At 38.1% G+C, this 26,106-nt stretch overlaps 2 protein-coding genes across 5 annotated transcripts in view; both read left to right on the forward strand.

The window, feature by feature from the left end:
- FZL (FZO-like protein) overlaps positions 1-18,299 on the forward strand; it is a 40,051-nt gene extending 21,752 nt beyond the window's left edge. For 2 of the 4 annotated variants that reach the window (XM_088960811.1, XM_088960812.1), the window contains exons 6-11: positions 12,294-12,380; positions 12,571-13,011; positions 13,375-13,542; positions 14,539-14,769; positions 15,705-15,820; positions 17,685-18,299. In XM_088960811.1, the coding sequence (XP_088816937.1) occupies positions 12,294-12,380; positions 12,571-13,011; positions 13,375-13,542; positions 14,539-14,769; positions 15,705-15,820; positions 17,685-17,967 (1,326 nt within the window). In that variant the 3' untranslated portion in view covers positions 17,968-18,299. Of the gene's footprint in view, positions 1-12,293; positions 12,381-12,570; positions 13,012-13,374; positions 13,543-14,538; positions 14,770-15,704; positions 15,821-17,220; positions 17,471-17,684 lie in introns of those variants that run through there. The other 2 variants (XM_088960813.1, XM_088960815.1) reach the window with 2 other exon arrangements.
- Positions 18,300-24,394: 6,095 nt separating this feature from the next.
- On the forward strand, positions 24,395-25,891 carry LOC148879309 (protein FANTASTIC FOUR 3-like). The gene has a single exon (XM_088960816.1). The coding sequence runs from the start codon at positions 24,699-24,701 to the stop codon at positions 25,713-25,715; it is 1,017 nt and encodes a 338-aa protein (XP_088816942.1). The 5' UTR covers positions 24,395-24,698; the 3' UTR covers positions 25,716-25,891.
- Positions 25,892-26,106: the final 215 nt, after the last annotated feature.

The raw sequence follows: 26,106 nt of genomic DNA on the forward strand, positions 1-26,106 counted from the left end.
AACCCCTTTTGAAGCACATTGTCGGTTGGGCCACCCCTCTCTCCATGTGTTAAAGAAAATTTGTCCTCAATTTCAGAATTTGTTGTCATTAAATTGTGAATCTTGTCAGTTTGCTTAACACCATCGTCTTAGTTCGAGTCCTAGAGTCAATAAACGAGCTAATGCTCCTTTTGAATTAGTCCATTCAGATGTTTGGGGTCCGTGTCCAGTTGAGTCCAAAACTGGGTTTAAGTATTTTGTTACTTTTATTGATGACTACTCCCGTATGACATGGTTATATTTAATGAAAAATCGTTCTGAGGTGTTTTCTCATTTTTCTGTTTTCTGTGCTGAGGTTAAAACTCAGTTTAATGTTTCTGTACAAATATTGAGAAGTGATAATGCTAAGGAGTACTTGTCAGAATCTTTTCAAACTTACATGCTTCAGCATGGCATTCTTCATCAAACTTCTTGTATAGATACACCATCTCAAAATGGGGTTGCTGAACGGAAAAATAGACACCTTCTTGAAACTGCAAGAGCTTTGTTATTTCAAATGAAGGTTCCTAAACCTTTCTGGGCTGATGCAGTTTCCACAACATGTTTTTTGATTAACCGTATGTCTTCATCTGTCCTTCAGGGTAAGACTCCTTATCATGTTCTGTTTCCAAATAAAACATTGTTTCCTATTGAGCCTAGGGTATTTGGGTGTACATGCTTTGTTCGGGATGTTCGTCCTCAGGTTGCCAAACTAGATCCAAAATCTTTGAAGTGTGTTTTTCTTGGGTATTCTCGTGTTCAAAAAGGGTATAGATGTTATTGTCCTACTCTTCACAGATATCTTGTGTCAGGTGTTGTTAATTTCCTAGAAGATACACCTTTCTTTCCATCTACTCCTCATTCAAGTCAGGGGGAGGATGATGATTTGTCAATCTATACTGTCACATCATCTGGTTCACATCCTATTGAATCTGCTCCTGCTAGGCCTAAGCCACCTACAGTACAGGTTTATTCTCAGCGACCAACCCCTCTGGACCCATGTCCTGTACCAGCTCCTTCGTCGGCAGATCTAGTCTCAACTGATCCTGTTCCTTCGTCATCAGAACCAGTCTCTCTAATGATGATCTTCCTATTGCTCTTCGTAAAGGTAAGCGTAAGTGTACTTATCTAGTATCATTTGTGTCTTATAATCATTTGTCGTTCTCTTCTTGTTCTTTTATTGCATCTCTTGATTCTATCTCTGTTCCTAAGACTGTTAAAGAAGCCCTTTTTCACCCTGGATGGCGTAATGCTATGATTGAGGAGATGAATGCTTTAGAGGACAATGGTACTTGGACCTTTGTAAATTTACCTGCAAATAAGAAGGTTATTGGGTGTAAATGGGTGTTAACAGTTAAAGTCAATTCTGATGGGTCCATTGCCCGATTGAAAGCCCGTCTTGTTGCTAAAGGATATGCTCAGACTTATGGAGTGAATTATTCTGATACCTTTTCTCCTGTTGCTAAACTTACTTCTGCCAGGTTGTTTATTTCTATGGCAACTACTTATAATTGGCCCCTTCATCAGTTAGACATCAAGAATGCTTTTCTTCATGGGGATCTTCAAGAAGAAGTTTATATGGAGCAACTGCCTGGCTTTGTTGCTCAGGGGGAGTATGAGAAAGTTTGCTATCTTCATAAGTCTCTATACGGGTTGAAGCACAGTCCTTGCGCCTGGTTTGGAAAGTTTAGTCAGGCAGTCAAGAATTTTGGTATGAAGAAAAGTAAGTCTGATCATACTGTTTTCTTCAAGCACTCTGCTGCTAGCATCATTTTGTTAGTTGTGCATGTGGATGATATTGTCATTACAGGGAGTGATACTACAGGGATTTCATCCCTTAAATCCTTTCTCCACACTCAGTTTCATACCAAAGATTTGGGAATGTTGAAATACTTCTTGGGTGTTGAGGTAACAAGAAGCAAGAAGGGAATATTCTTATCTCAAAGGAAATATGTACTTGACTTGTTGTCTGAGACGGGAAAGTTGGAAGCTAAGCCATGCAGCACTCCAATGATTCCTAACTTGCAGCTCACAAAAGATGGTGAATTATTTGAAGATCCTGAGAGATATAGAAGATTGGTTGGAAAGTTGAATTATCTTACTGTAACTTGTCCAGATATTGCGTATTCAGTTAGTGTGGTGAGTCAGTACATGTCCTCTCCAACAGTTAATCACTGGACAGCTGTAGAACAAATTTTGTGCTACTTAAAAGGAGCACCTGGGCGAGGAATTTTGTATGGCAATCATGATCATACTAGAATTGAATGTTTTTCAGATGCTGACTGGGCATGATCCAAGGAAGATTGAAGGTCTACTTCAGGCTATTGTGTATTTGTTGGAGGGAATCTAGTTTCATGGAAAAGCAAGAAGCAGAATGTTGTCTCACGCTCGAGTGCAGTATCGGAATATGGAGCTATGGCCAAGTCTGTGTGTGAAATAATGTGGATATATCAGCTTCTGACTGAAGTAGGTCTTAAAACTTCAGTACCAGCCAAGTTGTGGTGTGATAACCAAGCTGCTCTTCACATTGCATCTAATCCTGTTTTTCATGAACGAACTAAGCATATCAAGATTGATTGCCATTTCGTTCGTGAAAAGATTCAGCAAGGTTTGATTTCCACAGGTTATGTGAAAACAGGAGAACAACTGGGAGATATCTTCACGAAGGCTCTTAATGGGGTTAGGGTTGATTATCTTTGTAACAAGCTGGGCATGATTAATATCTATGCTCCAGCTTGAGGGGGAGTGTTACGGACTGTATAATTAAAATAGGAAGATGTTACAGACTGTATAATTAAAATAGGAAGTAAATACTAGGGAGATGTGATGTTACAGACTGTATAACTAAAATAGGAAGTAAATGCTAGGGAGATATGATTTACCTTGATTGTAGGACAGATTTGTAGGAATTTGATTAGTCTTCTTTCCTAACATAGAATTTGTAACTTGTATATATACATACGAGATTGATGAATAATACAACAAATTCTTCTTCTTCCTCTGTTTACTCTTATTTTACTAGTAGAACAATGGAGGAGGTAATTGACACAATCAAAGTTAAAGTAGCTCATTGGGTAAGTTCTTTGCATATTTTCCAACTTTTCAACTGAGACTTTTTGAGGCAATCAAAGAAAAGACGGAAGGTTATGTGGAAAGCTACAAAGGCAGCTACTTGTTGGGTGATATGGGATGAAAGGAATAATAGAATTTTCTTGGACAAGAGTAGAACAATGGAGGAGGTAATTGACACAATCAAAGTTAAAGTAGCTCATTGGGTAAGTTCTTTGCATATTTTCCAAGAGTTCTCAGTCACAAACATTATAAGATCCTGGACAGAAGTAGCACAATCTTCAAGAGTGAAAGAGAAAGTTAGGACGGAATGGGAACCTCCAGATGGTAACAGAATTAAACTGAATTTTGATGGATGTTCATTTGGAAATCTGGGATTGTCAGGTATCGGGGGAGTAATCAGAAATTTTGGAAGGAGAATATTAGCATTATTCTCTGGACCTATTGGCATGGGCAACTCTCTAAAAGCTGAGGTAATGGCATTGCTACAAGGAACTTTAATTTCAAATAAAATTCTCCTTTGATGATAAAAAAAAGTTCATTGAATTGTCATTCTAGCTTTAGTGCAATGGTGTCCAATTCTGGTTATATGATGAAACCCCAAATACTCCCATTTCTATGGTTAAACTAGATGGGAAAAACTACCTTGAATGAGTATAGGTTGGTAAGTTGTAAATTGGGGGTTGGAGAACGAGTTAAGGTGGGATATATTGGGGGTTGAAGATCCTTAGCACTCTAAATGGGAACAAGAAAACTTAATGGTAATGCCATGACTAGTGGATTTTATGCAGCCAAATATAAGTTGGAAATTCCTGTTCTTTCTACAGCCAATGCTATTTGGGATAAGGCAAAGGAGACTTACTCTCCAGCTTAAAATACAATAAGAATTTATCAACTAACAATGGAGGTGAATAATACACGTTGGATGGAGAAACCCTCAGAGATAAGGGTATGTTAAGGCCATTGGGAAATTTGTGCACGACTAGACCTGGCATTTTTTTGATAAAATGAATGGTAGTTTTATTGAGAAGAGAATAAAGTGTACAATCACCCTAAGAGGAGGCATGTGATCTTACCTCCCCTTAGAAATGAAAACATAGCCACACTCTTAACAGAATACAATTATAAGGAAGCCCAAAACAGAGAAACCCGAGAGGCCCCTTGTTTAGCCAAAGAATCATCCATGGCATTTGCTGATCTGCTATTCCTTGTGAGCCAATTGACTTTCTTAAGAAGATACGTGTAACCCCATAAAACTGTTTCTGGATTCGACAACCAACACACTACCACCTTAGAATCATCCTCAACCATCAAGTTCTCCACTCCTAGTTAGTCGGCAATCTGTATCCCTTGTACCGCAGCCAGCAGCTCAGTCCTTGTAGAATCACCAAATCCCACTGGGCCTGAAAATAAGGATAGAATGTTGCTATCCTTATCTCTCAAAACCCCTCCTACACCTGAAGGTCCTGGATTGCCTTGACTACTCCCATCGAAGTTCAGCTTTACAACACCCTTCGGTGGGGGTCTCTAGACCTGACATTTCTTATGCAGATAGTGTTATAAGCCAATATATACCATCCTAGAGTTCCCTACTTAGTGACATCTGAGCATAGTCTTTGCTATTTGACAAAGACTCTAGGAAGGGAGATCTTCTTTGCAAAATATGAGCATTTGAAAATGGAAACCTATATCCATGTAGACTGGGCAGGCTGTGTTGGTGATAGAAGATCTACTCTATGCTATTGTGCATTTATAGCTAGTAGTCTTGTGACATGGAGGAGTTAGAAGCAATTTGTAGTAGCAAGGTTCAAAACTCTCTTGGTGAGTTGGGTACATGTTTGAGATTCTCTATGGTGGTATTGTGACAGTAAGGCAATTAATATAGTTGATAATCTAATATAGTATGACAAAATGAAGCATATTGAGGTGGATTGACACTTCATCCAAGAGAAAGTTTCTAATAGAGAAGTATGTTTACCATTCATGGAATTAGATCAACAGCTAGTAGATGTTTTCAACCAAGGAGTTACCAAAACCATAGTTTGATGATAATCTCAGCAAATTGGGAATGCTTTGCTTGATGAGAAGTATATAGAACAAATTTATCAATGTTCAATTTCTAGTATGGGTTGTTTAGTATTTAAAAAAATACATTCTTTCATTGGGCATGTAAGTCTTTTCTTAATGAGAGTAGTTGGGTCTTTTAACGTGTTAATGAAGGGCTGTTTAGTCATTAATAGATAAGAGATAACACAACCCAAAGGTGATAAGGAATCACCAAGACAAATGCTACACATAAGATCCCCAAACTACCTCCCTATCAGTGCAGATAATCCACCACCTATCAAGATCAGACAGGATAACTGAAATACAAAAAAATCCCATCACAAACAGCTTGGGAGTCTGGACTCTTAGACAGGTTGTAAGAGAAATCAGGTGCCTAGCAAGAGAGATTGGGGTGCTGTTCAAGTGGACTAGAAGATCAGCAAACGGACTGCCTGATACTCTAGCAAGGCAAGGGGTTCCCAGGGAGGAACTGTTTTGTGCTCTGGTGTAATTATGAGATGCTTTGAGGGATCAGCACCTTTCTTTGGGTGGCTGATTTTTGAATTTACTTAATTATTAATTGAACGAAAATTAACGTTTCCAGTAAAAAACAAATCCTATCACACCTTCCCCAGCCCATCTAGCAATTCCATTAGAAACAGAATGATAGTCACCTCTCTAACAGACAATCATAATGCCATGAAAAACAAATCCATCCTTAATTCTCATTACCTTGTAATCCTTTGCTTTCCATTACCACCAATATCTCCGGTCATTAACCTTACACCCTTGAAGCATCACCTTTACCATCCAAAACCCACTAGGCCCTAACAATATCATTTGTAGAAAAAAGGGCAAAAAACAGGTAGGGATTTTAACCAATGTGCCACCCTCATAATAACCTTTCCTATCAGAGGCTCAGAGCTTCTACTTTTCTGTTTTTTCTCTGTTCTTCACATTAAAGGAGTATCTTACGAGTGTAAGATCTTTACTTCATGGGTTTTCGAGAAGAAATGAAGATACTTGGTGAGGACAGTGTAAACTATGGGGCCATCAACCATACAGAATGAAAAAGTGTAGTAGTGTGACCCAAAAAACTACAATTCTTTAAACTTTTTATGTTTCATAGATTTTCAAGAGTTAGGGTTATTTTACTCCAGTATGATATTTGTTTAAAACTATAGCTACCCAATCCTCTAAAACATTCACAAAGTGCAAATTGCTTTAGCTGTGCATGTAGCTAAATTAATGTGATCTTCAGCTTCAATCAGGCCCAAAGCATCGATATGCTTGATACTGAGAAATTCAGTATTGAGCATCTAAAAGCTTCGATACTCTTCTTTTTTTTTTTAGTTTCAATCAATGCTCATATTACCACCACTAATGAACACCTAGTATTGTTATTTAAACATGAGACATCTTCCTAATTCCCATTATATAGCATATCAGTGATCCTGAAAATTGATGTATTGTAGATACATATCGATACTTTGAACCATGGGTTCAATAAAAGATAAAAGCATTGTCAAACATGTAAAATGGTTTGGGTTATAGAGTATATGAATGTGCTGAAGACCCCTTTCTGACCGTTTCTTCTCTTGTTTACAAACTATATGGCTGGGATGCCTGGTTGATTTTACAATTATCTTGGGGAAAAGAAAGTTGTTTATGTATTCCGTCCTGTCATTGGCATTGCTTCTTGTTTTCTTGAGTTATTTTTCCATTTTCAAAGATATTTTTTGGTGCATCATGTATTAGGCCAGAGGCCCAGAATATAAGGGAAGATATTAAATTGCCTATGTATTAAGTGGATGTGGTTTCTCTGGGAAAGGAATTGAAGAATCTGGTGCCTTAAGATTTGTTTTTTCTTTCTTACATGGAACATTCAATAATTTGTATAGAAATTTCAACATTTTCTTTTGCCTTTGTCTTTTTGCATCTTTTCCTATTTGTTCTATATCAGGATAGTCTGTCCATTTCCCTTTCTCAGAGTTATAACTTGCTTTCTTTTCCCCTTTGGGAGTTTCCACCTCTCTATGAAAATTTTGTTAGTGTCTTAATGAAGCAGTGTATGTTTATATAGAACTTTCCAATAGGAATGGCAATGGGGTGGGGATCATATTCCCCATCCTGACCCCGATTATGAAATTAACCCCCGCCCCCATCCCTGATCCCCTCCGGGGATAAAATTTGTCCTCCATCCCCGATCCTCGAAATTTTTTTAGTTAATGGTATTTATTTGAAAAATAAATTTACTTAAAATAAATAAAAAATTTAAATTATAGGAGAATTTACCGCCCAACCAAGGTCATAAAAAAAGACCTCCAAAAGCACTGTACTCATTTAAAAACATCGGAATTTTATACCCTTCAAATACAAATTTCCGTCAACTCCACTGGCCCACACCCACGTCCCCCCCATCCTTTCATGGTATAGGGAAATACCCAGAATACCCCTTGGACCCACTTAACTCTCGACTCTATAGAAAAACCTAGAAATACCCCTCATTTTAACATCTCGCCACGGTTAAAGGTAAACATTTAGTTTTCTCTCTCCTTCCATATTTACCCACTTAACTAACCCAACTACCCAAATCATTAATTGGTGAATTTTCTCCCTTGGGTAATTATTCTTCTCTCATCTATATTTACTTTCGTTCTAGCCTCCTATCGACCCAAGGTCCTTCTTCAGTTCTTCCGATCACCGGCGTTCTTTCTGTTCTTTAATTAAACCGGTCCAATCTTGCAACAGACAGGGAGAAACTGGAAACAATACAAAAATTCTCTCCCACGGTAGGGCTGCCACTTTCCTTCCTGTTGGACAAGACGTAAAGTTTTGTAAAGAGAACCTTGCAGAGAACATTACAGAGAACCTTGCAAAGGACTCTGAAGAAGACGACAAAGGTTATTTAAAGGGGAATTTTCCTTATTTAAAGAGAACTTTGTAGAGAAGCATTCGTTTGAAGTAGACGATAGAGTTTCTGCAAAGAAGACATAGAGAAGAACCATCCGTTCTTAGTTTCTAAAATCTAGTGTTACTTGCTCATTTTCACCCCACATTCAAAGACCAAACTTGTTCATACAATGTAAGATTCTAACTCTCTTTCTTTCTTCCTTCTCTGTCATTCATTCCATTTTCGCTCTTTTTTTTGTCTTTATTCTTCATTGTAACTCCCACTTCCCTTCATTTGCCTCGCCGGGGCGACAATGACAAACTGAGTAGCGGCAACCATTTTTCCCCCTGTTTTCTAAGTTATGGATCAAACTAATATCGTGTGATAACACTAACTGACTTAGTGGTCATCATTTTTGTTAGGTATTGCGGTCTGCAAATTGAAATAGCCACATACTGTTCTTTTTACATTTATGTCTCTCACTTTCCTCATGTTCTTCCATTTTTTTATCTTGTTTAATTGTTTCGAATGGCGGAACCCTTCAAGGTCAAAGCATCCTTACTTGATATCCTTAGGCGAACTTTTGCTACTTGCCACTTCCCATGTCCGAGATTTACTATAAATACGGTGGGCAACAAATTTTATGCAGTCGCCACTGTGACTGCATGGGGCGATGTGAGAAGCTTCTATGGGGATACAATTGATACACCCGATGCATCGGTTGAAATGGCTGCCCGAGTGGCCATCCAATATCTGCGATCATGCCTGCGGATCAACATAAGGGATGCAAACTTCGATGCCATGAAAGAGTACCAACGCATTTGCCTTGAGTGGGAGGCCGAACTATAGGAAATGAGGACAAAATATCTAGCATTGAGATGCGAGTTTTTGCAATTGCGCGACGAAGTCGAACGCTTGTGGAATATCGCTACACGAAATGATCGAAGTGGCCACCATTAATGAGATTGGATTATGTCTAAATGACCGAATGTCTAGACCGGATCAAACATTTTGTGTGTAATTTGTTTATATAAACGAATCACACGTTTCGTTTTTCTTTATTGATAACTATATTTTTATTTGATTAGTCTCTTATGTGTTATGTTAATACGTTTATCCACCTCTACCGCAAATGATTTCTCTTCCTAAATGCTTCATATATACATATTTCCATATGCAAGAATGAACAACAACGAAACCAAATCTAGATTGTATTTTGTCCAGTCATAACATAACATATATAAATCTTTGACAACTATCCTTCGTTACTAAAAAAAAGGAGTAGACATCTTTATGAAAAAATGACAAAGTCCGACAAGAATCATATCTTTACTAATGAATTACGTTTACAATTAAAACTAGTTTATTGTAAACCTATAAAGACAATGTAGATGTGTGTCAGCCTAGTGGAATCCACATTTGGTGGATTATTGTATGCACATACCTAGATGGATTGGCTCACCGGTCATTCAAATGTATATGCCGGAGGCATTCGGGCCCTGAAGAGCCTGTCTAAGGGCCCATTCACCTTCGGACGTGGGAGGACACGATCGATAGGTGTTAACGTGTTGTGTGCATGGGATCACTGTTAATTGTGTTTTAGCCTATTGTAGTCCACATTTGGTGGATTATTGTATGCACATATCGAGATGGACTGACTCACGGGTCATTCTTATGTATGCCCCGGATGCCTCAAGAACTGGCTCAGCCTACCTCCAGTCCTGTTCACCTTCGAACACGGGCGGATGCAACCGATATGTGTGAACGTGTGGTTTGCATGAGATCAGTACTGTTGTGTGTTTCAGCTTAGTGTAGTACACATTTGGTGGATTATTTTATGCACATACCGAAATGGAATGACTCAATGGTCATTATAGTGCATGTGCCGGAGGCCTCAGGGACCAGACTAGTGAAATCCACATTACAGTATGTGTGTCGATATGTCATCATAAGTTTTTACATATCTGCACAACCTATATAGTAAGCCACATCAACACCACGTGTGTTTCATTTGGATGTCGGGTTCGGTCTGTGCAAGGCCCGTTCAAACACACATCAGTTAGTGTTATTACACGGTATTAGTTTGATTCATAACTTAGAAAACAGGGGAAAAAATGGTTGCCGCTGTCGTCCCAACGAGGTAGATGAAGGGAAGTGGGAGTTACAAAGAAGAATAAAGACAAAAAAAGAGCGAAAATGGAATGAATGACAGAGAAGGAAGAAAGAAAGAGAGTTAGAATCTTACATTGTATGAACAAGTTCGGTCTTCGAATGTGGGGTGGAAATGAGTAAGTAACACTAGATTTTAGAAACTAAGAACTAATGATTCTTCTCTGTCTTCTTTGCAAAAACTCAATCGTCTGCTTCAAACAAATGCTTCCCTACAATGTTCTCTTTAAATAAGGAAAATTCCCCTTTAAGTAACCTCTGTCGTCTTCTTCAAAGTCCTCTGCAAGGTTCTCTTTGTAGAACTTTATGTCTTGTCCAACAGGAAGGAAAGTGGCAGCCCTACCGTGGGAGAGAATTTTTTTCTTTGTTTCCAGTTGCTCCTTGTATGTTGCAAGATTGGACCGGTTTAATTAAAGAATAGAAAGAATGCCAGTGATCGGAAGAACTGAAGGACCTTGGGTCGGTAGGAGGTTGGAATGAAAGTAAATATAGACGAGAGAAGAATAATTACCCAAGAGAGAAAATTTATCGATTAATGATTTGGGCAGTTGGGCTAGTTAAGTGGGTAAATATGGGAGGAGAGAAAATTAAATGTTTACCTTTAACTGCGGCGGGGTGTTAAATGAGGGGTATTTCTGGGTTTTTCTATAAAGGGTCGAGAGTTAAGTGGGTCCATGGGGTATTCCAGGTATTTTCCTATACTATGAAAGGATGGGGGGGGTGACGTGGGTGTGGGCCAGTGGAGTTGATGGAAATTTGTATTTGAAGGGTATAAAATTCAGAAGTTTTTAAATGAGTACAGTGCTTTTGGAGGTATTTTTTTATGACCCTGGCTGGGTGGTAAATTCTCCTAAATTATAAATAATTTTTTAAATATGTTTTGATATATATATATATATGCATAATCGAGGTCGGGGTCAGGGTGGGGTGGGAACCTCAATCCCCATCCCTGACCTTGACCTCGATTACGGATTCCTATTAATCCTTGCCCCATCCCCGCCACGCCAAAACAATCCTCATCCTATATATATATATGCATAATCGAGGTCGGGGTCAGGGCGGGGTGGGAACTTCAATCCCCATCCCCGACCTTGACCTTGATTACGGATTCCTATTAATCCCTGCTCTGTCCCCGCCGCGCCAGAACAATCCTCATCCTCGACCCCATCGGGTCCCCGTCAGGGATGGGGAAAATTGCTATCCCTACTGTTCAGTTCCTTTAAAGGCTCGTTAGTCGTTAGAATGATGATATGAAGCCACCACCTCCTATATCATGTAAGTAACCTTGGAGGCTGTTCAACGTATATTAGAGTGGTATTTGTTCTGGATACTTGTATATCTTTGAATTTTGTAACTCTAAAGTGAAGGGATGCTTGTTATTTATTTATTTTTACGTAATCCCTTCTTTTTCTCAATTAATAAAATGTTATGGTTATCAATTAAGGTCATTACCCAATGTTGATCCTAGACATCTGGGGTCTTGGGTGGGGTGGACAGTAGACTGGATACGGTCTACTGTTTGTACAAAGTGGCCGCTCTCAGACTCAAACCTGTGTTCTCATGCTTGACAGACCGACTTTTTACCATTACACCAAGTTAGGGTTACCGATCAAAAATAAAAAAAAGGATGCCTACCTTAGTTGCATTTATTACAACAAAAATGAGTAATACTTATCTTTGGTTCTTGTTATCTGGATTTGTACATGTTAAAAAGATCCCTACTGGCATTGCAAGGATGAGATAACTTTTTGAAGTGAGTTTTAAATATTTTAATTACACCAGCCAATTACGATAGTTGAATCTAAAGAATAAAACTCCTTGTGTCTAGGAGAAATTTTTTTAGTTCATAAAAGAACTAATTAGGTTTTCTATGTAACATTCCAGCATATTACTTGTTTCACATACCAAAGTCTTTTGTTCTCTAGTAGTGATTATTTTCAAAATGTTAAGTTCCAGGTTCATCCTTCATGTCCACTTATCTTCTTGGCTTCAGATGCAACATCGCTCTTTGAGTTTGAGATTAAAATTTAGTTAAGCCATTGAACTAACATTGTTTTTTTCATAAATTGGTTCCAACTTCACATTTGGTGCTTTTCAGGTTGCATTTCTTCATTATATTCAGCAGTGGAAGAAAAAAGTCGTATTTGTGTTGAACAAATCTGATATCTATAGGACTACCAGCGAGGTCTAACTATGCCTTTGATTTGGATTTTATTCTTTCTATTTCTTCAGTTCTTTTTTCCTTGTTTCTGAATCCATCTAAAGCCTGTGTTTGTGAACCTTTTTCCTCCCTACCAGAAGTTTTTCTTGTACGTGCAGCTGCCTAGTGATCCTTACTGTTTGTTTTATCCTGTTTTTATGTGATTGCTGTGCAGCTTGAGGAAGCTGTTGCATTTATCAAACAGAACACAGGGAAACTGCTCAATGCAGAAAATGTGACATTATATCCTGTATCTGCACGGTCTGCACTTGAAGCAAAACTTTTAGCTTCTGCAAGTGCTGGAAAAGATTATGAAGAACTCTTATGGGGTAATCCTCATTGGAGAACCAGTTGCTTTGATGACCTTGAAAAGTTCTTATATAGTTTCTTGGATGGTTCAACAAATAATGGAATGGAAAGAATGAAGCTTAAGCTTGAAACACCAATTAGGATTGCAGATCGGTTACTTTCTGCTTGTGAAGTTCTTGTCAGAGAAGATTGCAAATCTGCCAATCAGGATTTAACCTTGGTTAATGAAATGGTTAATAGTGTAAAACAGTATGCCGCAAAGATGGAAAGTGAGAGCCTGTCTTGGAGGAGACAGACTTTATCACTGGTAAGCTCCTGGTAGAATCATGTTATTTGTCAACCATATATAAATTTAATTTTGTTTCCATTATTTCCTTTTTCTATTTCTTTTGAAGGGCTACACAGCGGAGGGTAGCCCATCCCCCACCCCAGGTGCAGGCGGGATTTGATCCCAAGTCTCCGCTACAACCAGCAGGAGACCTTACCAATCAGCTGGTTGGCACCTTGCAAATTCTATTAAAACAATGGAGATGGAGGGGATCGGACCCTAGTTTCCATTATTTCCTTAATCATCAAAAGAGAAACTTTCAAAAAACATCTTCCTTGGCGGGATGTCCTTTTTCAACTTTGAAATTGTTTATGAGGTAGCACCTGTATATTTACTGTGCAGATTAATAATGCAAAAGGACGGGCTTTGAAGCTTGTTGGATCTACTCTTCAATTGTCAAATCTTGATCTTGTTGCTTCCTATGTTTTCAAAGGCGAGAAATTGGGTTCGATACCGGCCACCTCAAGCATTCAAAATGAAATTATAAGCCCTGCACTTTCTGATGCACAAGTAAGTTTATTGATCTATATTGAGCAGGAAATGAACCTTGAGATTTGTTTTTTTTAATGCCTGTTTACAGGGAACAACATTCAGTTATCGGTCTTGATTAGCAAAGTCAATTTTGTAGGCCAATAAAGAAAGAAAATAATAAAATCAGGCCTCAAACTTAGTTAAAAGAGAACCAGACAACATCGTTTAGAATTGGAAGCTAGAGGTTTAGAGCAAAAATTATGTCAACAGAGAGCAATCTAAATTGATGTGCAATCCATCAATTAGGAATGCTCTGGAATATATCTACTTTTTTTTTTTTACCATGGGCAATGTGGAAAGTATATGAAGTCATAGACTCATTCTAAATTGAGATGCCTCTAGAAAAATCTGGGAAACCACTTTATCTTTGGAAAACCAAGGATCACAATATTAGCAGTAAGAACTAGCATGATTGAAGCTATCATTTCAGAGGGGTAACATTAGAGTTGCAGTCCATCTAATTCTAACCAGATAATTGGGATAGATGGGGCCTGAATTTGAAAAATTCTGGAAGAAAATTTTCTTGATGATTCCATAAGAAAACTAGTTAGTCTTAACCATGGAAAAGGATTTGAAGACTCAGTTGTGAGGGGAGTATGGTGTAAGGAACCTCCCATTAACCTCCACTAGAGGTTTCCTAGTTCTCAATAGAACTAATCCATGGCCAATCATGTTTGATTAGAAACCAAAACAAGAATACTTCAATGAACATGACCAATCATACAATTCATTGACTCTCTTAGGAATTTCTACAATAGTGTAGAACAACTAATTCTCAGGGATTCAGGCATAGTTGCCTTGAACCCTTGAAGACTTCATAACTTGAACTGATAAGCATGGAAGACCCACCATCCAGCATTTCTCATAGTTGGCAGCTGTTATTTGAACAGGCCCTAACTTGAACTTGTTTTTGCCTTCAACTAGTTGGTCTGGTTTTTCATGGTTTGCTCTTCTTTCTGTTGTTTTGGCATGTAGAAACTACTTGGGGAGTATTTGATTTGGTTACAATCAAGTAATGTTTGTGAAGGAAGACTCTACAAGGAATCATTTGAGAAAAGATGGCCGGAATTTGTCTACCCACACAATGAAGTGCAGTTGGAGGCTTATGAATTGCTAAAGAAAGGAGAGGAGCTTAGCCTAAAAGTAATAGAGGACTTCAATGCTAGTGCTGCAGCAAAACTTTTTGAGCAAGAAATCCGTGAAGTGGTCAGTATAAAATTCTCAAGAAAGAAGATTCACTGGTCACTGGCCCCTTTTATCTCTCTCTCTCCCCCCTGTAGCCTCTTTTTGGGTTTGACCATTTGATTGATTGGTTGATTGGATATTTTTTATATTAAAATCATATTAATAAATAGAAATTATGATTGCTGATATTATAAAATGTTATGAACTGTAACCCATAGACCAGGTTGAATGGCTCAACAATTTGAACATCTGGGCCTGGGCAGAATGGACTTTGACTAAGTGAACTGTTTTTTTTACCAACAGGTTTGGGGTTGAACAGGAGTCATGGGACTGTCTTGGCCTCTGGGTGATGGGTCAAACGGTTCAATCATCTGGGCAGTGCTGGGTTGAAAAAACTGATTTTAGGCAGGGTAACTTAAACGCATGGTTTTGCAGTTCTTTTCTTTCTTTCCTCTCTTTTAATTTTTTAATTGAAAAGCATGACAGAGGATATGTGGTTTGTAAGTTCAACCTAGTGGTGGGCAGGGGTAGAGGTCCAGGGGTGTCCCCCCTCCTCTTGACATTTTCCTTGCTCTGCATTTGATGCTGGGAGTATGTCAAGTTTTGTCATTTTGTCAACATCATGTTTATTGAAGCATGGATTCAGTGTGCAAATGGATAAAAGAAAATTGTATTACTGGTTTATTGCAGAAAACAACAATACAACCAATTATGGCCTCTATTCTTAACTTAGGATGCTTAATATTGAAGGTATTAACATATAAAAAAATCAAACTTCGTTTTCAGTGTGTGAGGAAAATGCTTTCTTAGAGATTTGCAGATCTAATAAATGAATAAACCTGATTCTTGTATCAAGTTGAGGCCTTGCTACCTCCCCCTATGTTCTCAAATATCAATCTATACTCTGTGGCTTACCTTAAGAAAATGGCTAATATAAGTTTTCATTAAATTTTCAGGTTTTGGGGACTTTTGGAGGACTGGGGGCTGCAGGTCTGTCTGCTTCCCTGCTAACTTCTGTGCTACCAACCACATTGGAAGATCTTCTTGCTCTAGGCCTTTGTTCTGCTGGCGGGTAATATATCTTTTTATTCTGATATTCATGTTGCACTTCTTTTACTGAAGGTTCTTGATGAAAATGTGGGGTCATCTTTCTACTTTCTCCTGTTTGACATCATTTATCTAACTGGAATCCTCTGTATACAGCTATGAAGTCTGATCATCAAATAGATTAGAGGTGTTTGACAGTTCATTTTAGCTGTTATTGACTTATTCCAGACACTAAGCTGTTTGTTAGGTGTCTATAGGTCCATGTGAATTACTAGAAGTATAACTATATTTCTCCTTTGCTGAATACCTCTTGGTTCTTGTATGCTTTTTCCCTCTCTTTTCTTTTATAAATTCTCCATATAAATCAAGACAGAAAAAGATCAGAGTAATGATTTCTAACAGTAGTGTACTGGTGTCATCACCCTATATTTTTTTTCCATCTTTTCATTATTGTCTTATAAATGAATGCGACCTGAAATTATCCCAGAGTTCCTACCAGAAACATGCAACTCATAGATCGTTAATTATGTATTTTCAGGGTATTTATGATTGGATTAAGATTCATACATGCATTTATTGTTTTCTTGATTGTTTGTGTTTGTTGAGTCTGCTTTATTATCATGGAAGAAATCCAACCTCCGGCAATCAAGATGGAACAAAAATGTGGCACCATATGAGTTACTTGAGTTATCTGGGTCAGGGGCCCTATATTTTAGGGCTGCAACTTGGGTCAAGTTGGATTGGGCATTTGTTTAATTTTGAATGAACCCAATCCAGAACCCGAGCTGATCTTGTTGTAGTTCTTCAAATTTGGCAACCTGATCTGCAAAGTTGTCTTCTAAATTCATGTGTATTATAGCTATGAAGAAGTGCTATAGTGGTCATTTTTAAATTTTCATCAACATAAGATGCATGAAAACTGCAATGTTTCATAAAAATTAAAAATAAAAGGCTAATGCCCTTTTAGGTGAGTTTAAACATCAATTTTCTGTTTGGTTGAGACTGTTTTGAGTTAAAAACAATCATACAACATTTCTACTGGAAACATCAACCTGAGGGTGTTGGGGGAAACGTCAAATTGCTGTTTCCTCCATCAGCTTCCCATTTGAAGAAACAAAGTCCAATGACCTGGTTCTTGGTGTCCTACATGGCAGTGTAGAGATATATTATGGTGCATCACATACTAGCAAAGATGGATATAGACCATTGAATACCCATAAAACTCTATCTCCAAAACAAAGGTACTTTTTTTTTTTTTTTGGTTCTATGCTTCTAGAACCATTAAATCTGCATCTAGATGTTAATCTATGTATAATAATGAGCCAATCATCAGAAAAAAATATTTTTAATTTTGACCATCGGATGAGAGTCAGTATAGTAGGGTGGTGTCACGTTGAATTTATACATTTTATTTAAATATTTTAGGTATCAATGCCGAATACCAAACACAATACTGCTCAAACGACGTGTTCAATGCCAATTCAGCGTAAGTACCAACCAAACAACTTTCGTGTCAAAACTCCTGTGTTGGTATTTTGACATGAAATGCCATTGCCTCTCTAAATGTTTGAACCTTAAATGGTAATGGTACCGAACACAACTTTAGTTACTACTTACCATGTATCTCTCCTATACATGGATAACATTTTATTTTCATTTTCTTCCCCATTGATATGAATTGGAATATCAACCAAATTTATTTTGTATTTCTGTCTTGTGGATGATGGACAAGACAATGTGAAATTGTGAATAGCTGAAAGCATAACAAGTTCTTTTCATATCTTTGGATGAAGAAAACATGCAACTTTTGGTTTACATGTATCTGCCTTTTGGCATCTAGATTGCACAATTCCAATATTGAAGACTGATGCGACCTTTCTTTGTAATAGTTTATTAGCAATTTCAAATTTCCCCACCCGTCGAAGGGAGATGGAGGATAAGGTGAAAAGAGCAGCAGATATATTGGCACGTGAAGTCGAAGAAGCTATGCAAAGAGATCTCTTGAAGACCATTGGGGATCTTGAAAACTTTGTCAAACTCATCAGCAAGCCTTACCAGGATGCGGCACAAAGTAGACTAGACAAAATATTGGAGATTCAAGAGGAATTAGCGAACGTTGAGAAAAGACTGCAAACATTACAGATTGAAATTCAAAACCTTCATGTATCTTGACGTTGTTTAGTATTAGCCACAGAAACAGAGCAAGTTCAACTCCCCTCATCCACCTCTCTTGTTATGCGTGGAGACATTCATCCTGGTGATGAATGCTGAACGGAGGCAGGATGTTGTAACGTCATTTTATCAAATTCATGTAACATGTATCAAATGGAACTACCATATTTTGTTTGTATTTGACTATCCTCCTTATGAGGATTTACAAGTTGATCAAGAGCCCAATTCCTTGATGTACTAATAGTATTAAAACCATACCAACTAGCAATGTATTAATATTATCAATGTAAACATGTATTATGATATAGAGTGAAGCAAAAATTTTCCTTTTAGATGCTGCATTCTCCTTGGTAAAGACTTAACAAATTGATTGAATAGCCAGTTGACCTGCATTTACAAAGATTGATAACTTTACCAAATATGTTATTGTCTTTACAGAGGAATATGGAAATCGACAGAACTCTTTATGTCAAATTGTTTGTATATATCCATTTGTTTGGTTTGTATTATATTCATACTTCCCCATTTTAAGTCAACTAATTTTTTTCTTTTCTGAAGTTTGTGGAACTTGATTCTTATTGAATTAGGTTGCTGCTCCCTGTTTTCATGAAAAATGCCCAGTTGCTAATGCTTATTGAGTTGGATGCACTGATATTTTCTTTGTAGGAAAGCAGGTTGGTATTTAGTTGTTAGAAAATGAAAGGTTTGTGAACTACTGCATTCTTTATCATTCTCCATACCATCTCATGGTGGGAACCACCGCATTCTTTGTCATCCACCAGACCATCTGGCCCTTGATGAAACTAGTACATTTTGTCTGAGACAAAGCTATCAACCTCCCAAGCAGAAAACCAAGGCTTATTTCTATTACCGATATGTTCATGTAAGCATGGTGGATTGATTATACAAGAATCTGTGCCAAAACATGAGTCAGTGCCTTGTTGTCTGTGCCCATAATAATTCCTTCGAGGAGCACATGTGCGCTGTACCTTGAACAATTTCTTATGGAATTGACTTAAAGGCTCATTTAATGAGAAACTAAATCAACCCACCTTTTAATTAATTATACATCATCATCCTGTACATATCTTGGAGCAGCAGGAGACTCGGACTCATAAAAGATTATTCCCTTTCTTACTTCACCGGTATTGATTAGTCTGTCTTATAGATGGAAATGGAAACTAAGTGTACGCTGATTATGGAAACCTTCAACGACGAACAGGGGCAGTTGCTGAATGCTGAATCAAGAAAGTGACGGATATTTCCATAAGAAAACAGTAATGATGCTTGCCAGTTGAGATTCGTTCCCGATGCTTACACACGGCTGCCTGTAAAGTTCCAGCTTTTCGTGATGTCTGCATCCTGTCGTTGAAGCTTTTCGTGGGCTCGATGAAGCATTAGTTTTAATTTGTGTCCATCTCGTGATTACCGAAGGAACGACCATTAGCTGATTGCCATGTTTGCATGGTTTACGTAGACATTTCCTTTTTGTTGTTTTAAGTATGAACAGTGGGAGGAAAAAAAGGTGGCACTAACATGGTCAAAAGGTAGGACAGTGCGCTCGTTTAAACTTTAGTACTTGCTTGTGTAAGCCATGAAAATGGATTCCTTTAAGCTAGCTTTCTTAGTATGAGTCTCCCAGTAAAATAATTCTAAAATTATCATAAAATAAAGCGGAAAACCAGAGCTAGCTTTAAGGTCTCACTTGAGGCCTTGGGACCATGACGAAACTAGTCTAAAACAAAAGCCAGGGTGGATTGTGATTTGTGACTTGTGAGTGCTAGTTTAATGGTTTGGAGCTTTGTATTTGGAGAGGGTGGGCAAGAAGCACATATTCTCTCTTCATCCTCACAAAAGCATGTGTTTTAAGGACCACCAAGGGTCACTGAGATGAGCTAGCTTATCTGTTTTGTTTCAGGTTATTGCATGCTGTAGGCGTAGGACCATAGAGCAGAACTTTGAGAGATACAAATACAATAAAATGTGTTCAATTAATGTTCCTAGGTTAGTGTATAGAAGCTGATGCAGAGGAGGAGGTTAGGGTTTAAGGGGTCTATATATGACTGCATGCATGGATCATGTTCAGCAGAAGTTGAAGCTGTTAAAGGCACAGTAGTATCTGTGCATTTGTTTATTAAGTGATGGATGAGATCATTGTACAGGTTAAATAGTTACTGCCGTTACTTTTAACTGTTTCCCTCCTTTTTAATGACTATAGCAGGAATAGTTTATGAGTTGTTAGTATGCTTTTTTAGTACTATTTAGTTATTTTGGCATCAATCAAATGCATAATGTATTCTATTAATGGGAACAATCGTCAGAAACGTAAAAGAAAAAAGGACCCTTTGTTATGATAATTTAAGATTTTTCTTAACCCAAATGGGGGCTCCTGATCTAGTCAGTAGCATTCTTTTAGAATGTCAAAAGGTGTTAAAAGTCTCCCATCCTATTGGGTGATTATGGTCATTGAGTGGACCCATGTTTGTTTTAGATCTTATTTAATTACTGGTTAGAATCAACCAAGCTTTTTTCTCTTTTTCTTGGGTATATTTTTGTATTAGGGCCTATTGGGTGTACTTAAGACAACCTATGGGTTTGGAATTTTCCGAGGGTTTTGAGAGGGTCAGTTGCAGCTCAATTGGATGGTTACCTGTTATTTGAATGGTTTTAGATAAAGAAGGTGATGAATATAATATTGAGAAGAAAGATATTGATGCAGATTTCTGCATGATCAATTCAATGAACGCCAACAGAAACAAGCCGCAAATGAGTTGTTCATTCATTGAATTCCACTACTCTTGGGCTTTTCTTTTTATCTCTAGATGGTCATTTTGCAATGTATTCAATTCATTTCCATACTACTTTAGTAGGCCTTAGAAAGGAAAGAAAGCCCTCTAATATAGCAACTGGGATTTAACAGCAACCTTGTTAGGGTTCGTTGTGACTTCTTTTAGACATTGTAGGGACTAGGGAGGTTCATATTCTCATGTACTCCACATGGCTTACAGAGTTAGGGTTTTGTGTGGTTATTGTACTAGTGTTGTCAGTGTAGTAGCTGTGGGGTTTGTCCTCCATTTTCACTTTTAACCTTTGCCTTTTGAGGAAAAATATATGCAATTTATCATAAGTGGGCTGTGGACCTCTCTATGGTGCTCCACTGACCCATACTGACTTGGCAGACAGTTGGTTCATAGAGAGAGAGAGAGAGAGAGAGAGGAAGGGGTCTATGTTCATTTTTAGGTTAAAAACTCAGCCGACATAAGAAACTGTATTTTTTTATCAGTGGAACATCATTTTTCCTTCCCTTTCCTTTTGTTTGGAATTAATAATAGTGTGAATGTATCATATATACCTCTCCCTCTCCATTTTGTTCTGTTGTTCATGTACGAGTCCTTAACAAAGTTAATAAACCAGTGCTATAAATGAGAGGGCCCACAAAATTATAACAATGAGTGTCTTCCTTGTTGCCACGTGTACCGATAACATGCGATTAGGACCTTCCATTTGGCAGGTGGTTATGCCAAAAACCAACCAGGTCGGATTGATTAATTAATGGGGTCACAGCTCTCAGTAATAGTGAGGTCTCAACTCAGTCTTTTAACACGGGGGACATGGCGGTTAAGGTCATCTCATCCATTCTCATCATCATCATCCAAGCCTTATCCCAATAATATGGGGTGGTGTATCTGAATCATATTTTTCCATTCTATTCTCTTTAAGCATGAATAGACAAATTGGGATATATGATTAAGAAAGCTTTGGCAAAAGTTTTAGTATTGACTGTCAATCTGATGCAGCCTTCCTTTATATAGACTTGGGACCGGCAATGTAAGACAAGCTTATATTAGCAGAGTTAAAATGCAGTTGCCCACATTAGCTTGTCCTCTCTTCTCTTCACATTCATTCATTCATTCTCTCTCTCTCTCTGTCTCTGCATTCTGTGCTATGCACCACTAAACCTCCCCTTACCCCTATTTCTCCCCAAAGTGGTGGTTGCGAGATTCGATTTCACATCACTACTGGAACAAACCAGCTAATACACCAAGGAGCCACCTGTTGGTTGGTTCTTCACATTCAATTTCAATTCCCTCAAAATATTGTGGATTTTCTTTTAAATTAAAAAAATAAAAAATCAAACATGGTGTCATTTAAATTCACCCACAACAAATTAAGTTTTCAAAACTAAAAGTAATTTAATCACTCCCATACAAAACATATATAGGCATCTTTTAACACCAGCCTTATTGTGCTTATAATGAGGTCACCAGACCCAAAAAAAAAAAAAAAAAGATGTTTTCTTACTTGGAAATTTGAAAACAACAAGAAGCACAATAGAATTTTATATACTTCAAAAGGCAGTTGTCCACAACAGCTTATTATTTCTCCTCTTCACATAGCTTTTCAATCCCTTCAGAATTTTGTGGTTTTTTAAATTAAAAATAATAAAAATAAACAAACATGAGGCTATTTAAACTCAATACTCTGATTCAATTGTTGAAGCTTGAAACATTTTTCATCCTCGTGCATCAGTCGTTTGAATTGCACGATATATGCATAATTTTCGTGTATTATGACATATCGATACTTTAAACTTTGTCCACTAACCAATTAATTTCCTTTTTGTTAGTAAACTAAATGTAATCACTCCCCTTGAGGAGGTCAGTGCTTCTGGAAAAAAAGGTTGTCCAGATCCAATCAGAAGAATGTTGTTTTTTTCTTTTTTACTTAAAGATTGAAAGCAACAAAAACCAGAATGCAACTCTGAAAATCTCAATGTTGATACTTTGAACCTTGCCCACAACCAATTTAGTTTCCGTTTATTAAGAAACTAAATCTAATCACTCCCTTAGCACCATCGAGTCTCTCCTTAGTTGTGTTTATAAGATGAAGTTATATTTATTTTAAGGCCGTGCTTTTCTGGAAAAAAGCTTGGCCAGACCCAAACAGAAGAAGGAAGCTGGTTTCTTACTTAGAGATGGAAAAGAACAAGAACCAGAATAGTAGAATACAACTCCGAAAATCTCAATTTGAATTCCAAAAATGGTATTAAAATACAGCTGACTGTGAAGTTTTACTCTTTCTGCTGTTTTGGTAATTAGTATACAAGAAAACAAGATGAAAGAGAAACCTCGTGCCTTGAGAAAACAAAAAAAAAAAAAAAAATCAAAGGAGGTTGGCGGGTTTATTTAATTAATATTTTCATCGTGTAATTGGGTTCTTCTCCTTTTGGCCGGTTGAATAGGAACTCCATAAAATTTACAGCAACATCTGCAGCTAAAAAGGCTTCATTACTTGATACTTCTCCTGGGCCCTTCTTTTATTATATTAAAATAGACTCCGCCCACAACCTTCAGAAAAATATTGTTAAATTATAAAGTCCTAACCTTCATTTTACAGTTTACTGGCCACCACCCTTCTGCACATTCCTGACCCAATCTATTGCCAAAGTTCTGGACTGGACGTTGCCCATTTCTCTGCCTTCCATTTAATATATCTTATATTCATTATCCTACCCTGATTCAAAATTTCAAATAAACCGATCCTGGATTTTTAACAGATTCCAGTGAGTTCAATCTGGTCTAAAAACAGTCCAGTCCAATAATTCTCAGAACCAAGTTGAACGAACCAGAAACTTGACGACCAATTCACTGCCAAGTCAGGATGACTTGAGGGAAATGAATAATGGGTTTTTGAGTAAATCCAAGGGAGAGGCTTTCAATAGGTGTTTGATGTATTTTCAGGTTTTCAGTAGGTGTTTCTGTGAGAGGTTATCGACCCAAAGACTGAAAGATATTCACGGAGACAACATGACCAAATGTTGTGTTTTAGGGAAGGAAAATGTGGAGGGAGAAGCAATCGCTTTCAAAAAATATTCGGTAGAATCCTTTGTTTTCTGTTGATTTTGTTGGCTTTCTTTTGGAAGGGAAGGTGAAACAGAATAGAAAAAGCTGTTTGTTTTTTATCAAAATTGCACTCTCTCTATCAATATCTCACACACAGTGGCACCCACACATACCACATGCCTGAACAAACCCATTTTCTCCTGACATGAGATATTGAAGAGAGGCTGATTAAAAAATAATAAAAATCAAACTTTTAGTTTTTACCCATGTCAAAATCCAGAATCAAATATTAAAAAAAAACCAATTTGAGATATTGATGAGAGGCTGATTAAAAAATAATAAAAATCAAATTTTTAGTTTTTACCCATGTCAAAATCCAGAATCAAATATTAAAAAAACCAATTTGAATTTTCTTTTTGTTCAACTTTTGTTGATTTTCTTTTCTTTTTTCTCTGTTTTTTAATGTGTGGCAGAGTTGAAGTCGTTCATTTCTAGTGGCATCAAGGGGGCCCTTTTTTCCCTCTACATTCTACACCCACCTGTTTTTCTTAAGGCCACTTTTCGGGACTACAAATTCACATCCACCCTTCACTTATCTCTCATGTTCTCTCTTCTCTTCTCCACCTTTTTCTCTCCTCTCTCCTTCCCCATACTCCTCTTCTATCCTTCAACTCTCTTTCTCTATCCCCTCAGTCCCCACAACTGGGATTCATTTAAACAGCTTTGCTTTATAGTTTATACACTCTTCTCTTCTCAAACCGCAAGCGCCCCTGTTTCTTTCTAGTTTCCAAAAGCTTTAAGTCCTCTGTTTCCCCTGTTTCAAGCCCACTTTTGTGGGTCTGTTTCCTTCTACACTCTCAAATACATCTCTCGGCGGCCAATCTAGTTATGTCGTCGACCGTGTGCCAAGGATTGCAGTCGTACGTCGAGCCCTGGCTCGTGGAACCACGAGTCATGGGGCTGAATTTGGCTCCACCCAGAGAGTACTTCGCCCAATCCGCTCGGACATGGAGGCCATGCACGTCAGCTTCTGACACCGAGGACCAAGAACAAAAATACAACAATAAGACGACCAACCAGAAAGCTTACGATGACCAGGATGACAACAACATCAGCCCCATCAGCTCAAATGGTGACTTAGGCAACTGGAGCTTCATCCAAATTCTCAGCAATACCTCGCAGGGTCCTGATCAGGAAGCGAAGGACAGGGACAGCCACTATGTCCCTCCGCTCATTAAGCGTTCTTCGTCCACGCTTAACGAGAAAAGCTTGGAACTCTGCACCGAGAATTTGGGTTCCGAGACGGGTACCGACATTACTGAATACAACAGTGTCTTGTCATCCTCATCCGACTCCGAAGGCGCAAGATCTCCGGCGACGGAGCGATCGAGAGCACGACAGCTTTTCGACGAGAAGAAGTCGAATTGTCACGCCTTCCCACCACCCTTGACGTCTAGAAGCGGTTCCAATTATGTTTATTTTAAGCCTCAGAGGGAAGGTGGTAGGTTAGTGATGAAAGCCATCACTGTCGCTGCCCCACGCACCAATTTTCAAGCTGAAAGGAGTGATGGCCGCCTCAGGCTTCACTTCACAAAGAATTTTTCTTCTAATTTTGACCCAGAAGCCGCCGAAGAAGAAAACGAAGGAAACAATGAAGAAGTAGAAGAGGAAAACAAGGTTGAAATTGAAGAAGAAGAAGAGGAGGAGGGGGAGGAGGAGGAGGAGGAGGAGGAAGAAGACGACGATTGTGACGTTAACGTGGAAGAGGAGTTATATGGCAATAATGGAAATGTTGGGAGTGAGATGGGAATTGGAAACTTTCAAAGGCCGAGCAGGTGCAAGGAAGGTGGGCGAGGAAACAAACTGTTGTTGATTCGGGAGCCTTGCTGGGTGGCAACATCTTGACCGAGTTTCAAACCCTAATTCTTCTCCTTCCTCTCTCACTTATTTTATATACAGATCTTCTTGATTTATTTTTGTTAGTAGTTCCTGGTTTTTTCTTCATAGATATCTGAATCTTCTTACCCATGTTGGTTTTTTTTGAAGAATATTCTAATGGTAGTTATTATCGTTACTGGTCATTTCCCCTCTTCCCTCTTCTTCCTCTCCCTCTTTTCAAGTTTCCTCCCTGCATGCTTTAACATGTCAATATGATTTTTGTCACGATTCCAAAAACGCCCTTAAAGGACAAATCTCAGTACAAACATGGACCAATTAATTGGACAAAGGACAGAAACCAAATAAAATTGGACACGATGACAAAGGTGCCAAATCAGACATCCAAATTAGTGAAAAG

The sequence above is a fragment of the Nelumbo lutea genome, chromosome 1, assembly GCF_056320005.1.
Source record: "Nelumbo lutea isolate HS-2025 chromosome 1, American lotus-T2T, whole genome shotgun sequence".
NCBI lineage: Eukaryota > Viridiplantae > Streptophyta > Magnoliopsida > Proteales > Nelumbonaceae > Nelumbo > Nelumbo lutea.

Excerpts from the sequence above, each read along its gene's own strand:
- LOC148879309 (XM_088960816.1), top strand. The coding sequence starts at position 24,699 with ATGTCGTCGACCGTGTGCCAAGGATTGCAGTCGTACGTCGAGCCCTGG.